The 16,248-nt window shown below is 60.0% G+C and overlaps 1 protein-coding gene across 2 annotated transcripts; it reads left to right on the forward strand.

The window, feature by feature from the left end:
• The first annotated feature begins 1,206 nt into the window (after positions 1-1,206).
• KCTD15 (potassium channel tetramerization domain containing 15) lies at positions 1,207-15,676 on the forward strand. 2 transcript variants are annotated; one of them, XM_023649502.2, is made up of 7 exons: positions 1,207-1,382; positions 3,039-3,134; positions 4,771-4,863; positions 5,488-5,663; positions 10,779-10,923; positions 12,687-12,992; positions 14,156-15,676. In XM_023649502.2, the coding sequence occupies exons 3-7, from the start codon at positions 4,798-4,800 to the stop codon at positions 14,312-14,314; spliced, it is 852 nt and encodes a 283-aa protein (XP_023505270.1). In that variant the 5' UTR covers positions 1,207-1,382; positions 3,039-3,134; positions 4,771-4,797; the 3' UTR covers positions 14,315-15,676. The 2 variants fall into 2 exon arrangements, with proteins under 2 accessions (XP_023505270.1, XP_070078963.1); XM_070222862.1 differs by lacking the exon at positions 1,207-1,382 and adding an exon at positions 2,378-2,739.
• Positions 15,677-16,248: the final 572 nt, after the last annotated feature.

The following is a 16,248-nucleotide window of genomic DNA, read 5'->3' on the forward strand; positions in this document are numbered from 1 at the left end:
TCGGGGAGGAGGAGGAGGGGGGACGGGCGGGGCGCAAGGGAAAGAGGAGAAAGAGGAAGGGGAGGAGGAGGTGGGAGAGTAGAAGGAAGGGGCAGCCGACATGGGGACCAGGCGCGGGGACGCCCGGGGCGCTGGCCTCAGCGCCGCGGGGAGTCTTGGCCGCAGACATCTCCATCGCGCCGCGCGGAAAGGAAATGGCGCGTCTGGCCGCGGGCTGCCGGCCGGGCGCCCCCCGCGCGCCCCTCCCCCGCGGCCGCGGCCCTCGTGGCTGCAGACGTCACGGGCGGCGCTGCTCCCCCGGAGAGGGGCAGTCGGGGCCGAGACCCGGGGAGGAAGGCCGGGGAGGGGGAGGGGCGGCCCTGGCCCCCGGCTCCGCTCTAGCCCCGGCCGACTCGCAGCCCAGTTTCTTCCCAAGTCCCGCCCCTACCCCCGGGCGCCGCGGCGGCGGCTGCTCTCCTCTTTGTAACCGAGGAGTCAAGAAATGTGAGAAACGTGCCCTGTGTTACTTATTTGGGAGCCGAAAATTTATGCCCAGCTGAAAGCGCCCGGGGAAATATTACATCAGATGAAATGACAATGATTAAAATCAGCTTCTTCCCCGCCCCCTCCCGAGCCCGGAGGAGGCCCGGGCGCCGCGTGGCCGGCCGGCGGGGGGCGGGGGGCTGGGCGGCGGAGGGCGCGGGGGCCTGGGCGCACCGCTCCCGGGAGGGTCCTGGCAGAGGCCCCGGCGGGAAGGCGCGGGCTCCGGGAGAGGCGGGTGGGGATCGCCCGGCGACAGCAGGGGAAAGAGCGCATTTTGTCGCCGAGCGCGGCAGGCGCGGGCGCGCGGAGCTAATTGCGACTCTAATCCTCTGCCCCGCGGCGCAGCCGAGCCCGGAGCCAGGAGTCGCCGCGCGCTCCCGCTCGCGCTCGCCGCGCTGGGTAATTTGGAGCCGGATCGCTGCCCTCTGCGTCCCGACTCGGCCGCGACGGGGCACGGGCTGCAGGCTGGGGTGGGGGGCTGGTTTTCTCGCCAGCAATCGGGGAAGGCCGCTGGAGAGAGAGGAGGGAGGAGAAGAGGTGGGAGCGGCGGGAGGGCAGCCGGAGAGCGGCGCGAAGAGGAGGCGGCGGCGGCGGCTGCCGCGAGGAGGGGAGGAGGCGAGGGGAGGGCGGGGAGGGGAGGCCCCGGCGCGCCGCGCCGCGAGGGGCCGCGCGAAGCGGGGGCCGGGGCGGGAGGGGTGGGTGGGGGGAGGGTTGGGGGCGAGAGAGAAAGTAACTCCAGGACGAGACCGGAGCGACCCGCGCGGCGAGCAGAGGCGGCGAGGCTGCGCCCGGCGCCCGAGACCGGCGGCTGCGGGGGGCGGGGGCTGCGCCCGAGCCGGATCCGCCGCTCCGGCTCCGAGGTAAGCCCCGCGCCGGCGGCCACCGCTCAGCGCCGCTCACCCCTGTCCCCAAAGTGGCGGAGATGATGAGAAAGTCTCCGGCCGGGGTTCAGACCTGGGCGGGGGCGGCTGCTTTGTCCCGGTGCTGGGAGGTGGGGGCTGGCGGCGCGGGGGCACCCAGCACAAAGGCCTGGCGCGGGAGGGGGGATTGCCCACGTGGGCTGGACCTGGCCCCGGGTGGACCTTCCTCGCTCGGGCGGGCGCCGAGCTTCCTGCCGCGCGGGGCGGGGTGGGGGCAGGGGGGTGGGGTTGCAGGTCCTGGCACTGGGGCCTCTGTGCGGGGCCGAGCGCCCTGCAGGGCGGGCGAGTTTCCGAGGTCAGAACTGGGCTCACGCAGCTGTGGCTTCGGGGCGGACAGGGCCCGGCTTGGCGCCCAAGTCAGAGAGAGAAAAAGTCTCTAACGGGACAGATGTGCGTCCTCTGACGCCCACCCCGCGAGTCCGAAACGGAGCGGGAGGGGCCGGCGCGCTGGTGGTGGTCCCAGGCGCGCGGGGCGTGGGGCCCCGGGCCGGCCGCGCGGAGACTCGATCCCCGCCTCCGCCTCCGCCTCCCAGCCGCCCGCCGGTCCTCCCTGACCTGGACGCGCGCGCGGGGCACACACTCGCAAACACCCCCTGCCCCGTAGCCGGAGCGCCCTTCGGTCCTCCCGCGCCCCCGCCCCCACCCCGACCGCAGAAAAATAAGCTTCAAGTTTTCACTCCGTGTTTCAAATGTGCATGAAGGAATTTAACTGCACGACTGAATAACAGCATTAGTTTCAATTAATTTTTTTTAAACCCCGGCAACAATAAACTTTGAGAACAAAAGCGCTTTTACGTCCTTAATTAGGCGAGCTTCCCATCTGTGGTCTCTAAGTGTCTGCCTCCTGATTTAACTTTGTCCTCTGCCCCGCCCCCGCCACACACCCCTCCCTGCCCTCCCCGGCGCTGCGGGCTCCGCGGCCACCCCCGCCCCGCGGCGCCGCCGGCCTCGGCCCAGCCGGCTCCGGCCGCCCCGAAGTTCACACCGGCCAGCCGGCTCCGCAGCGGGGCTGGCGCGCACCAGGTGGCCCGCCTGCCTCTCCCCGGGCCAACCCCCCCGGACAATTCTGCAGGCCCCTGGCACTCTCGCCCCAGGCTGGCGCCCAGGGCGAGGAGCTGAAGGGAGCTCGAGAGGCGCCTTCTGTTTACCTTTTATGGTTAAAATAACAGCTTAGCAAAGAAGCGACTTCACGAAGAAGCGATTTAGTGAAATCGTCTCAAGCTGCCGCAGCTCAGCCAGTTTAATCACCCCCAGAGAGCTGAACAACTGCGAGCACAATGGGACACAAAATCATTTTGTGTGTAAATGAGCGTGGCATTCTGCTCGCTTCCCTCCGCTCGGGCGGGCGGGGCTTGGCGGCGGCGGGCGCGGGACCCGGGGCTCCCGCCGCAGCTCGGAGCAGCGGCTCCGTTCCCAGCCAGTTTGGAAAGCCGCGGGCCTCGAGCACGCCACCGCCGAGGTCCCTGCAACAGGCGGTTGGGCCGAGTCTCGGGAGGGCAGTGGCGCGCTGGGGCTGGGTCGTGGGTTTGAGGCCGGTGTTGGCGGAATGAACTTGTGTCTCTTACTGCACCCACTTTTGTGCTCTGACCTCGGCAGTGGTCTCGGGGAAAGGGCCGTTGTCCAGCACAGATGCGTCTGTCAGAGGGAGCGCTGACGGTTCGGGTCAAGGCGTAAAGCCTGGGGCTTCCAATGGTGAGTGTCTGGTTTGCCATGAACGTCAGGCTGTGCTTGCAATGGAAGAGTCTGAATGAGAACAGGGTCGAGCAGCTTTTGTGATGGGTCCTTGGTGTTAAATTGCACTTTTGAGTAGCGTCCTTCATAGTCTGGAAAGCATTGTGCAGTCCGCTTTGACAGAATTTCTGCCGGGATTCCTTCCGGAATGGTTCATCCTCAGTGTGGCTTTCCTTCTGACTCCTCCCCCAGCAGAGCCTCCCAGGGCAGGATAACCCATTCCTGAGATCTGTTTTGGTTTCTCAGAACTTCCTAGAGATAAGTGACCTCTTTCCTTTGGTAAGCTTGCTGGAACTCGGAATGCCCAAAGCAGCAGGCCCTGAGCAGCCCCCAGTGAGGGTTTCAGTCAAATCTCTGCCTGCTGATAGCGACCCCCATCCCCCTTTCACGTCAGGGAACTTGCCAGGACACTGAGGGCAGAGCAAATCCTAGGAGAGTAAGCTTACTGAAATTTGCAGGATCTGATGCTCATTGGACCTTGGTCCAGGTTTTAAAAACTGGATGTGGAATTTCAAGGCACAGAGTCAACCCTTAAGGGAGGTTGCTCTCTCAAGGGTTAAACCTGTGGGAGATGAGTCCAGGTTAGGCTTGTGGAAGCCAGTGTGTGTGTGTGTGTCTGTGTGTGGGGGGGGTGATATTCACTGCAAACATCCGCTTGCCCCATGAGACAGCGCCAAGTCCATGGAAGGGGCTGCATAAACATGCTCTTCCCCACCCCTCCTGCAGAGGGCCTGCACGGTGCTCTGGGGCAGCTTCTGGGGACCCAGGGGCAATCTTATTTCAGGAGGTTGTGGCACAGAGGAAAGTGGCTGAGTGACCAAGAAAGAGCAGGAGAGAGGGCCCATTTGCTGAGCCGCTGTCTGTTTCCTTCTGGCCGGCTCTCTAATGCCCTGGAGGGTGTGAACCTGAGGGGGTCTGGAATGCATTAGGCACAGACGAGACCCTTCTGGGGGTCTGGGGAGAAAGTGCAGAGGTGCAGGCTGGGCAAACACAGGCCGGTTTTCTCTGAGGAGCTGCGGGGGAGAGGTGGCTTCCTCAGTGACTTGCCCTCTTTCCTGTGCCCTGGGTCCTTCGGAGAGAGGCTTCTCCGTGTCCGGCCAATTGCAAACTGCATCTTAACACCGTGGAGATGGTGTTGAGAGGTCCTGGCCTCCGCGGCCCATGGAGAGTGGGGGATCCATCCCGGGCTGTGGTCCACGGGGTTCTCTGCTGATGTAAGAGGAGACACGCTTGGTAACATGGCTCTCAACCAAAATACCAGGAAAATCAGATTTGTTCTGAAACATTTTGGGGCAATAATGGTGAGCATATGTTTCAGTACTGTCATTAGCCGAATTAGCAGACGTGGAGTTGCCCAGAAAACACGTGTGTGTGTGTGTGTGTGTGTGTGTGTGTATAAGCTGCTATAGTTTGGATTGGAGGCTTGCTTTGGGGTGTGGGGACAGGACAGTGGCGGGTGGTATCTGGAGAGGGCTGTGTGGGGTGGCATGGGGTCCTGAAGAGGATGTACAGAAAGGACGATTCTAAGCATGGGAGACACGGCATCCACGCCTCCTGAGGAGTAAGCCCCCTCTGTTCTCGCTGGTGCTTCCCGCAGATACTCTGGGCAGCGATGGAAGTCTAGATGCCTCACCGCAAGGAGCGGCCGAGCGGGTCCTCGCTTCACGCCCACGGCAGCACCGGCACTGCGGTGAGAGGCAGCAGGGTGGGCTGGGGCAGTGGCGGCGGCCCCCTCTATCCTCTTCCCCAGCGCCTTCTCGCCGGCTGCCCTTCCTTGCAGCCACGGCATCCGAGAGATGCCTGTTGACTGGCTGTATGATTATGTATTTTTTGAAACAAAAATGCTCTTAATTTGATGTGAAATTTACTACATGTATAAAACTCAGCGCCTTAGGTGCTGAGGAAGTCACTAATTTAGAGGTGTCTCGTTACTGAGACAAACTTGCAAAAACCCCCTGAATCCCAATTCACAAATTGGTGATTCGTTTGTCAGGGGATATTTCACATCTAACACATAAGCCCGCGACCTTTAATTAGAATTTTGCAGTTTGTTTTATGCCCCTGGAGGCTGACACCTTGAAAATTTTTTTTCTTGATTTCTTATTGCTAATAAGCATCTTTCTTTTTCCCTCTGGTACTTTGAAGAAAATGATGCAAATACACTTAATTACAGTGGTGGCCATAATTTGTCAGCTGAATATGTGATCAGGCACAGGCAGAAGTGATCTGATTAGATCTGTGATCACATTGGCAATGGAGGGATGCATGGCTCTGTGGTGGAGAAACTCTGTTTCCGCCTTGTTTCCGTCTCCAGGAGGGAGCAAGCATGTCCCGGTTGTCTCTCACTCGGTCGCCCGTGTCTCCCCTGGCCGCCCAGGGGATCCCTCTGCCAGCCCAGCTCACCAAGTCCAATGCACCCGTGCACATCGATGTGGGCGGCCACATGTACACCAGCAGCCTGGCCACACTCACCAAGTACCCCGACTCCAGGTAAGAGCCGAGCCCCTCACAGCACCCGGCATGCAGTGGTGATGGGCAGCAGCTGCCTGCTGCTAGTGGGGCCCGTCTCCCCTGCCGGCCCACATGCGGGGCTCTGTGGGGCCCACCCACCCATGCAGACCCAGGGAACTAGGGTTTGGGAGGCCGAGTCTGCTTGTTGAAGGCTGCTTTGCACAGGGACTTGTGACTTTGAGCTGGGGGCATTGGTAGAGCTGGGTGGAGCTCCTGACCCATTTGCGGAAGCCACTCATTCAGAGCCAGCCCCACCTGAAACTGGCCAGCGGCTGGCTGGGCACCCATACACCTTCAGGTTCCTCTTGAGGGAGACCTTGCAGGGGATCTTTGTGAGCAACGCCGCATGCTTCTTGGGGTCGCGTTCGGGAGAAGTACTTAATTCTGTTTCCTAGTCTAACCCTTGGGAAAGTGCATGAGGGGAGGGAGGGGGGAGAGCTGCAACTTGCCATCTGTGTTTGGGTGGCCACTGCTGGACCCTGAGGGCTAGCAGCAGGCTCCCTTGGAGCAGGAAGGCAGGGACTTGCAGTGACCGGCTAGGAATTCCAGGATGTTAGGGACATCCGGGGCTATGCATAAGCATGAGCCTCACACCCCCATCGTGGATAAAGTGTCTCTGACCAGGACCCTCCCAACAGGGCGCCTCATACTCTGCCGAGCCCCCTGGCGCTCCTGCTCCTGGGCCTGTCTGTGGGAGGCCCTAGGCGCTGCCAGCTCTCCTGCTTTTCCCTCTGGGCGGACCTGGTTTCCTGTTGGCGGAGCAGCAGGGCTGACCTGAGGTGGGATGGGTCTCCGTGAGCATCTCCCGGTGGTGTGTGCTTGCTGAGCCCAGGACTGCTGGCTCCTGGCACAGCGAGGCGGCCACCGCCAAGGGCTGAGCAGTGAGGGGCCGAGGCTGCAGGGCATTGCCTCTATGTTATACACTTAAAAAAAACAAGAGGAGTTAATTAATCCCCCAGACGCTGAGGGATTGTCTCTGGGAAGCTTTCTTGTCAGGCTGCCTCGTGGCCAGTGTGGTTGCTCAGATGATGGAGGATTCACGGTGCGTGGATGTGGCTGCTTTCTGAGCTTGTTGAGGGCCAGGGTGGCGCCCTCCATGGGAGAGGGAATGCTCCCTGGAGGAGGGGATGCTGGAGGTGGCTGCACGATCCGGTTCAGACTTTGGGGAGAAGGGTACAGACAGCGGCAGGGACTGCATTCTCTTAACCCGACAGAGGCTGGGCCTGGGGCACTTGTGAACCTGGGGCCTTGGGGGGCAGCAGCCGTGAGGCCACGTCAGCAGAGCCGGCCTGGCGCTTGCTTGCGCAGCCCCGTGTGAGATGGGAGATGGATTCTGCTTATTTAATTTCAATTTTGCCTTCTGCGGCATTCCCGCGTTGTTTGAGATAGATCATCCCTTAATCGGTTGACGACGTTTGTGAGTGAAATTCATAAAACCCTTGCCCACAACCTCTCTGAAGAGTGTTTCCTGAAATCAGACACTGCCTTTCTGGAGTAATCTCGGCCCAGGCCTGTGGGGAATGGCCTCCTCATTCTTGTCTGCAGGCTGCTGCCCGGAGCGGCGAGGGCAGGCTGGCCCTCCCCTCCCAGACCCCCAGGGCAGCTTGTCCTTGCTGTGTCCTGCTCTGTGGGTGGGGGTGGGCAGCCCTCTTGCTGGGGAGCTGAGGCCCCTGTGGCCGGGCCATCTGGCATGTAGGACCCTCGGCCGGCAGGATGTGCCCAGAGGGGTGGCAGTCTGCATTCTTTCCTGGGGCTGAGGCCCAAGATGAATCTGATGTTCTGCCTGGATGGCTTCTGGGCTCCCGGGAGAGCAGCTCCCCCCGCCTGGAGCTTTGACGTAGAGGCCAGTGGGTGGGGTGACCTGTAGGGCAGTCAGGGGACAGTGGGTCAGGCCTGGCCTGAGAAGTGGGTTGGGCAGCTGTGCTGGTAAGGGCCCCTCAGATCTCTCTGTCTTTCTTTGAGTGAATCATTAAAGTTAAAAAACTGTTTCTTCCGAGTTCTGGAAACAAAGATCAATCCCTAAGCCAGTGTCACTGATGTATGAGTCACCTGGACATAGAGGATTAAGAGTGCTGAGATCACCAGGGGTTTCTGGATGTCAGCAAGGTCCTGCCCTGGGCAGTTTGTGAGACCAGGAGGCTCAAGCCCCCATCCCCTGGGGTCCCTGTGCCCCCAGAACTATGCCTGGACTTCTGATTGGGATGGCTCCGACAGAGGAACAGGTGCTGCCTCTGGTTGGTCCAGGAACCGTCACTGGCCTCCCTCACCCAGAGACAGGTGAGCACAGCTGCCCGGGGCTGCCACCTTCTCATTCCTGCCTGCTGGACATCATTGAGCTGCTGCCATCGCAGCCCCACTCTGGCGTCCATCCTGGCTGTGAGAAGCAACAAATTAAGATGGACAGGAGCTTTGGAACTAATAAAACTTTCCACTGAAACATCCAGGAAATTAGAGCCAAAGCTTCAAAAAAGAAAGGAAAAGAAGAGCCCTGTCAGCCGGGGTCAGAACAGGCCATCTGATTCCGTGGAGGACTTTTGAAGTTGTACCCCAAACCCGGCAGCCTCCCCCAGAGGGTGGCCCGGGGCAGGAGCTGACTTGTAAGACCCTGCAGGTGTCTGGAGGCTCCTCTGTGGTTGTCCTAAGCTTCCCTCAACCTTCTCACGTCCTTGGTAGCCTCAGACCCCAAGGCCTTGGTCCTGTGAAGAGACACTGGACCATGGAAAGATCTAGAACCAGGCAGTCCTGAAATAAGGCTGATTGAGAACCTTCTAGCCTTGGACCAATAAGACAACCTTGAACCTAGCCAGCCCTGGAATGTGGGTGATCAGGAGTCCTCTAGACCAGCAGGATGGTCTGGGACCCAGCCAGCCCTGACATCAAGCGATTTCCAGCACAGCCAGGCCCAGAATGTTACTTTCGGGACAGAGTGTTTGAGCTCAGCCCAGAAGAGTGGGGAAAGTTCCGCAGGGAGGCTGAGGCTTCAGACTTGCTGGGTCACCTGTGGACGTGGCTCTTACATCTTCCTGCTGCTGCCATGTGGGGGACCTCAGCTGTCCTCTGTCGACTTTGCTGACTGCCCAGGGCACTGGCAGCCTTGCTCAGTCTGGTTTGTCTCTGGGGATGCTGGGTGGCCCTCACTCTGACATTGGAATACCCAAGCTCTGCTGAGGCCAGGTCTTGGGGGCTTTGATACCTGGAACAAGCCACAGAGCCCACAAAGCTTTCAAGCAGGGCTGTGTCCCCAGTACCATTGCCACCAGGCCTGGGGGGGTGATAGGGCTCAGTGGCCTTTAGAGCCCTGGCATGAGTGGGCTCTGAGATGATGGCAGCACTGGTTCCACAGGCTCGGGCCTGTCCACGCCCCACCGCAGGCTCCAAACTGCTCACGCCTGTCCGTGAGACAGCCTTGCCCTTTATGTGCCCCACTGGGACAGGGGCTGGGCCATGTCCCCAGAGTGAGAACAGGTGACTGCATGGTTACTCCACAGCTGGGCAGACCCTCATGGCCGATGCCTTGAGTGTGCCAGGCCACCAGAGTGGAGGGCAGTATAGATGGGAGGCCCTGAGAGAGGCTTTGAGGGCGCTAAGCCCTCAGCTTCTGCCCAGCTCGTGTGCCCTGGTGCACAATGGCAGGGGCGGGGCAAGGCCTAGGAGCCGTGACTTGGAGTGGACAGAGGAGTGGGCTGCTGGGGGAGAGGGAGTATCCCTAGAAGGTTCTTGCCGGCTCAGGAAGAGAGTGAAGGGGCTTAGGCATCAGCTTGTGCAGGCTGGGTCCCAGTCCAGGGCCACCCCTCTCCCAGGCTGTGCAGACAAGCTGGCTCCTTGGCAGGGTCTAGCTGAGGACAAGTATGTGGCCTTGCCTACTGAAGGATGTCTGGAGGTGCTGTCACTGGGGCCCTGCTGCCAACCTCCCTCCTGTTCCTGAGTCAAACTCTTGGCTGTCCCCACCCCTCTTTGGGGCTCCTAACTGTCCACAGCGAGGCCTAGGTCTGCAGGGGAACTAAGCCAAACCAGAGCCCAGTGCGCTGGGCCTGGGGGAGGCCACAGCCCTGGCTCTGAGGCCTGCTTCCTCCTCCCTGGAGTGGATGGGGACAGGCCTCGGGGGCTCCCCAGGGGTTTCCTGCAGGTCCTGTGTTTCTGTCAGAACCATTGCCCTTCAGAGGACAGGGTGCTGGGACCTGTCTCCCCTCCCAGGCCCTCCCAAGTGTGCACACGCTGTGGCATGTATGCGTGTGTTGTGGTGCATGTGCATGCACTGTTTCTTTGTGTACACACAGGTGTGTGTGTATGCGCATACTGTAGTGTGTGTGTACATGTTCACACGCTGTGGCATGTGTGCAAGCACACGGTTGAGTGTGTGTGTGCACTGTGGCATGCACGCCTGCTGTCCCTGCCGCCTGCTTCTGTTTCTCCCCCAGGGCTCCCTGAGCGCGTGGCTGTGGGTGATTCGTCTGAGTTTGTTGCGCATACATAGCCGTGTTGCTGGTGGGCTTGTGTTAGCTGGTGTGGCCTTTGCCTGGCTGTGTCTGGGTCTGCCTGTGATTCGTGTGTTGTGAGGGAGGGGACCGCGTGACCCTGTGCCTGTTGCCCAGGTGTGTTGCGTCTGATGCCGGTTCACGTAGGTTGGGTGAGGTGGATGTGCATGACCCAAGACTCTTGGCTGGTTTATATGTGTTCACCAGGTGTGTGGCTGTGGGCTGGGGTGTCCGATGGCCAGTGGGAGTTTTCTGGGTGGGTCTGTCTAGGGGCGGGGAGGGGTTTGTGTGCATGGGGCGAGGAGGTTGTGTCGGTGACCGACTGTAGTTTTCCAGGCCTGTACCATGGTCAGTTGGCGGGGGTGTGCTGCTGGGTGTGTTTCTGTCTGGCTGTGGCTTATGAGCATAGGTGGGGTGTGTGGCATGTGCTGCTTGCTGTGCCAGTGTCCTGTCTGATCTGGCCTGGCTGCCCCTGGTGTGTGCAGACATCTGTCAGGCAGTACAGTCCCGGAGTCACCCATGGAAGGCCCCTCACCCCTCTAGCAGGGCAGCCCTAAGGCGTAGGGGTGCGGCCGTAGACCCGCCCTGCCATCAGCCGGCCGCCCTCCATCTCTCCCAGGATAAGCCGCCTCTTCAATGGCACCGAGCCCATCGTCCTGGACAGTTTGAAGCAACATTATTTCATCGATCGAGACGGGGAGATCTTCCGCTACATCCTGAGCTTCCTGCGGACGTCGAAACTGCTGCTCCCGGACGACTTCAAGGTAAGTCCTGTGCGGCGGTGGCATTACGCAGGGGACGCCGTGACTTAATAAATGGACCCGCAGTCGTCATGGCAACCATAAAAAGTTAAATGATGAAGCCGAGGGCTAAATCAGTTTTTCGAAACTAATTTTGTTTTCTCACATTTTTAGCGTATTTATCAGGGTGTAACGACAATTAAGCAGTGGCAGCCGCGCTTACCCTGTTTGGTGTTTTTGTGGGGAAGGACTGTTGGGTACCCCAGTTAGATGTTCCTGAATCTGTTCCCTCTTGGCCATACGCAGGGGGAAAACCTGATCCAAACCAACATCCTTTAAACAAAGGTCACCCCCAGGGCTCGGGGCGAGCCTGTCCGGGCAGCTGACCTGGTTCCAAGAGTCCTGCCTGGGTGCTGGGCCCCTCCGTGGCGCTGGGGATCTTGGAGGAAGGAAGCTCAGGCCTAAGCTACTGCGGCTCGAACCAGCAATGTCCTTCCTTCCCTCCCTCCCCCCCTCCCCCGCTCCCCAGAGGACCAGAGGCCCTGGGGTTGGTTTGTCTTTCATCCAACTGAGTTACCAGGTCAGGCCAAGAATATAGTGAAACACAAGGCAGACGGAGGTCCTGTCCCCATGGCACTTGTGGTCTGCTGGGAAGACAGATGTCGAGCGGAAAACACTGGACTCCACGGGGCAAATGCTTCCGAGAAGTAGAGACTCTGTGGGAGGGAGCCCCGGGGACCCGGCCTGGAGGGCTGGAGGAAAGGCTGTTTCTCTGGGTGGTGAAGGAGGAATGGGACACACAGTGCGAGGGCCTCGGTGAGGGTGCAGGGGTGGCGAGGAGTTTGGTACCTTCCAGAACTGGAAAGGAGGTGTCAGCCTGGGGCCATGTGAACTGGGAGCAGGACAGGAAGGGAGGCTGCTGTTCCATGTCAGGACCTTGGGGGCTGCCTCAGCAGCTGGCATTTTACCCTGAACGCAGTGGAACGGTTGTGAGTAGGGGACTGGCAACCAGCTCTGCCAGTGCGAAGGATCGCTCTGGCTGTCGTGTGGAGAAGGATGGGTGGGGGGGCGGGGAGGGAGGTTTGCTCAAGGCTTTGGACCAAAGTGGAGGCCGCAAAGAGGGAGCAAAGCAGCAGATTAGACTTATGTTTAGGAAAAGGCCGCAGGTGTGGGTTAGGGGGTGAGGGGGCTCTCTTTAGTCCTCACCACCTTCTCTGAGCTGGATATGCACATCCATTTTGTAGAAGAGGAAACTGAGGCTCAGAGAAGGTCAGTAACTGATGATCAGAGGCCTCAGGGCAGGTAGATGAGGAAATCCAACCCAGGCAGGTCTGTCTCACCTCCTTGCTGGGCTGTGAATTCTTGGGGCCGGTGAGGACAGGGCTGCCCTGAGCCCAGCCCAGCCTCTCCTTCCGGAGCTCTGAGAAGGCCGCAGGTCCGCAGGCATCGGCACAGCCTCGGCCTCCTCTGGTCTAGCCTTTCAGTCTTTCCAGGCTTCTCTCTGCTCCAGGGGAACAAAGCCACCCCCAATGCTTGGCCCAGATGGAAGGGCTCAGGGGGTCTGACACAGGTGCACACCAGCCGCTGCCCTTGGGTCAAGGCTAGCCTCCTTGTGCTGGCACACATTCACCTCAGCCTCATTTTCCCCATCTGTGCAATGGGCACAACTATTCCAGTCCGCACTGTGCCTGGGGGTTGCCGATCCCGCGGAAGTGTGAGAGGAGGCCTCCCTCAAGTTGGAAAGGGCAGCCCCCCACCTCCCCCGCCTCGTCTGCGCATGCCCACAGGACTTCAGCCTGCTGTACGAGGAGGCTCGGTACTACCAGCTGCAGCCGATGGTGCGAGAGCTGGAGCGCTGGCAGCAGGAGCAAGAGCAGCGGCGCCGTAGCCGGGCCTGTGACTGCCTGGTGGTGCGGGTCACGCCGGACCTGGGCGAGCGGATCGCGCTCAGCGGCGAGAAGGCCCTCATCGAGGAGGTCTTCCCCGAGACCGGGGACGTCATGTGCAACTCGGTGAACGCTGGCTGGAACCAGGACCCCACGCACGTCATCCGCTTCCCGCTCAACGGCTACTGCCGGCTCAACTCGGTGCAGGTGAGGCTGCGCTGCACCCAGCGCCTCACCCCTGCCTCTCCACAGCCCTGGGCGCCGAGAGGGGTGGAGGGAGGCGCGGCCCTGCAGCGGCAAGCCCTCCGTGCCGGTTTACAGAAAAGGCAACAATGTGTCGATGCATAATTTATGTCCCCCTCATAATTAAATGATGGCGCCTGGGGGATGGACTTAAAAAAATTGATCTCTGCTTTTTTTTTTTTTGTCCAAAAGGCTGTTCTATAAAAATGGCCCAGAGTATTTTCAACAAAGTGTGCTTCATCTGACACCCAGAGTCTGACTCTGGACTCAGATTAAACATAGGAGCGGCAGGACAGAGGCTGAGAGTGGAGGTAGCCTGGAGCCCCCTTCCTTTCCCCGCTGACCTGGGGCCATGGGCACCCAAACAGCTGCTTCTGGACTGGCTTTCCCCAGGGGGGCCTAAGAGTTGGGACGCCCACAATGGAGTGGGGCCTATTTTCCACCAGCCTGAAGAGCAGACTCCAATTTGAGGCGTAGGGCAGAGTAGACTCTGGGAAAGTTTTCCCATGCACACATGCCGCAGGCTGTCAGTCAGCACTTACTAGTTGCAGGACACAGGTGTCACAGTGGCCAGACCCCACCCTCACAGAGGCACAGACCCACGTGGACACGGAGGCCTGCAGAGACTCGAAACAGCCAGAGGACTGCTCCTCTCTATCCTACCTCTCTTGAGCTGCTGGGCCCCCAGGCCTCAAACCATCTGGGACTCGCAGCTCAGGGAAGCAGGTGGCTGCCCAGAGGCTGGGGGCAGGGTCTCTCTATTATTGGGGCATGCCTCAGTGAGGGAGGGGGACCCAGGACCACATGTCTGGAGAGAGAGGGGCAGGTTGCATCCTGGAGAAGAGAGAAGGGGCCCAAAGGCTCTTTCTGCCTCTGAATCAAGGCTGTGGACCCCTGAGGGCAGCAGGGTGGGGTAGCCCACGCAGGTTTGGTCCCTCGAGGGGCTCCGAGGCCTGGCTGCTCCAGTCCCTCCTGTGGTTGCCCAACTGGTTGTTCTGCAGGAATCTTTGTCCTGAGTGAGACGAGATCCTAACAGGAGAAGGTAGCTTGCCCTGGCTGGTGCCCACCTGCCCTCCAGGCAGACTCTTGAAGCTAGGCATTGGCGATCTCTATTTCTTCCCCTGCAGGTCCTGGAGAGGCTGTTCCAGAGGGGTTTCAGCGTCGCCGCGTCTTGCGGGGGTGGCGTGGACTCCTCCCAGTTCAGCGAGTATGTGCTTTGCCGGGAGGAGCGGCGACCTCAACCCACCCCCACTGCTGTCCGGATAAAGCAGGAGCCCCTGGACTAGGCCCTGCCTCACTGCCCACCTGAGGCCCCTTGGCCCTGGGGACACCCCAGGGACCTGGAAACAGTGCTGGGGAGTTCTGCCTATGCCTACTTAGCAGTGGGTGTGAGACTGAGGGTGGGCCTGGAGGGTCCAAACTGGCCCAGGGAGCCCCTGGGCCCTAGGTGTCATGGCAACAGACGGTGGGATGCTGGAGGCATGCCCTCCGAAGACTGTTGACGTGACCCAAAGATGTCATGGTGGGAACTCCGCTGCCGGTTCTCCGGGCTCCTCAGCTCCCCAGCTCGGTGCAGGGTCCTCCGAGGCTCTGGGGCCTGCTGAGGCAGGGTCAGCAGAGGCCGCCCTGGCCCACTCCAGAGGAGCTATTCATCCTTCTCCACGCATGGCAGACTCCAGTGGGTCTCCTTGCGTCAGAGGTGGCTTATTTTTCTACAGTATTTAAGACGGAAGTAACTGTCACTGCACAAGCCAGAGAGGCCGACAAGGACAACGCTTCTTTATCTGGTGCTCAGTTCTGTTGGACATGCAGCATGCCCACACGGGGGAAGAGCTGCCGGGCGCTCTGGCCCAGGTGCTTGCAGACTTCTGGGCCCTGCTCTCGAGACAGATGCAGGGATGACAGTGCCCTAGGAGCTGAAGCAGGGTCCCCAAGGGGTGGGGCTGCTGGGAGGGGGCAGTGTGGGTATGGGGGATGGATGGCTCTGGCACCATCTGAGACCTCACCTGTGCTGCCGCCCAGGTCCAGGCCACACTTGGTGGGTTTCCTGCCCTACTAATGCCCAGGGGCTTCCAGTCCTACCTGCGTGTACTCCCACCTGGGCTCCCACAGAAGTCTCTCCCCATCCGGACCAGCCACAGGGCCACACCACATCCTTACCTCAGGAATGGGCCCCACGGTGAAGGGGCCCATCTGTTAGCAGCGTCCTCTGGGTCCCCTGCTCAGGAAGCCGTCCTCAGCTCCGATTTTCCCACACTAATATGCACACTGAAATTTAATTAAACCGTTGTTATGCTAGCCTGTGGTAAGACCCAACACAGGCACACCCAGGACTCTTGGCCCCAGATTCCAACGAGGACTAGCCCCAAGGGGTCCTCACAGACCTGCTGCCTCCCAGACAACAGGCCCAAAGATGGACACCCCTGGTTTTGTCACACTTCCCAGAGCGCTGGCTCTTCCCGGGCGGAGAAACTGCAGGGAACTGCTGGCTGGGTGGGGTGCCCCAGCTGGCACCACCCTGTGTACGATGCCTGTAGACTTGTATATGACTCCTTTGATATTGTAAAGATGCTGATGTACAATTGTGTGTGTTTGTGTAAACACATTACGTTCCTAGTTCATGCCATAAATGATGCTATAAAGCAAAAGACTGAGGCTCAGTCGTGTGCAGAAGCGGCAGTCGGGTTCCCGCATTCCGTGTTGTGCAGGGAGCCGTGGGGTGCATTCCTCCCTGGGTTCCTCCCAGTCAAATGGAGGAAGAGCTGCAGGAGAGGGGAGGGGCAGGGTCCTGAGCTGGCCACTCTTTAGTGTATTTGGGTGCTTCCTCACTGTTGTGCCTGTCCCCTCTGGACAGCGTGGATTCTGAATTCTGATTCACAGCCTCTAAACAGATGCAAGCTGGGAAAAGGCAGACAGAAGGTGTTCAGAGGCTTTTGAACCCATTCTTAAATGTTTGAGATTTTTCCCTCTCTCAGGCTTTTGGTTGAAGTCACGTCCTTTTTAGAGCCCCACAGAGTGGTAGGAGAATGTGACTCAGGCTGGCCACGGGGACACGCTTCCCCCAGCATGACAACTGCAGATTGCCTGAGCACAGAACAAGACCACAGCATGTCTGTTTCCAAGGAGTTTGAGGGTGTTCATGTTGGCCTCCAAGCTTCATGAGCCTTTTTGTATTTTTCCTCAAAGCCCTTATGTCCTACCCACGAGGACCCTTTTACAT

Source organism: Equus caballus, chromosome 10, assembly GCF_041296265.1.
Source record: "Equus caballus isolate H_3958 breed thoroughbred chromosome 10, TB-T2T, whole genome shotgun sequence".
In the NCBI taxonomy this organism is placed as follows: Eukaryota; Metazoa; Chordata; class Mammalia; order Perissodactyla; family Equidae; genus Equus; species Equus caballus.

What these genes read in the sequence shown, in the direction of transcription:
- KCTD15 (XM_023649502.2), top strand. Translation starts at nt 4,798, where the DNA reads ATGCCTCACCGCAAGGAGCGGCCGAGCGGGTCCTCGCTTCACGCCCAC. An exon ending in ACCAAGTACCCCGACTCCAG is followed by an intron (nt 5,664 to 10,778) that starts GTAAGAGCCGAG and finishes CATCTCTCCCAG; the next exon opens with GATAAGCCGCCTCTTCAATG. An exon ending in TGCTCCCGGACGACTTCAAG is followed by an intron (nt 10,924 to 12,686) that starts GTAAGTCCTGTG and finishes GCATGCCCACAG; the next exon opens with GACTTCAGCCTGCTGTACGA.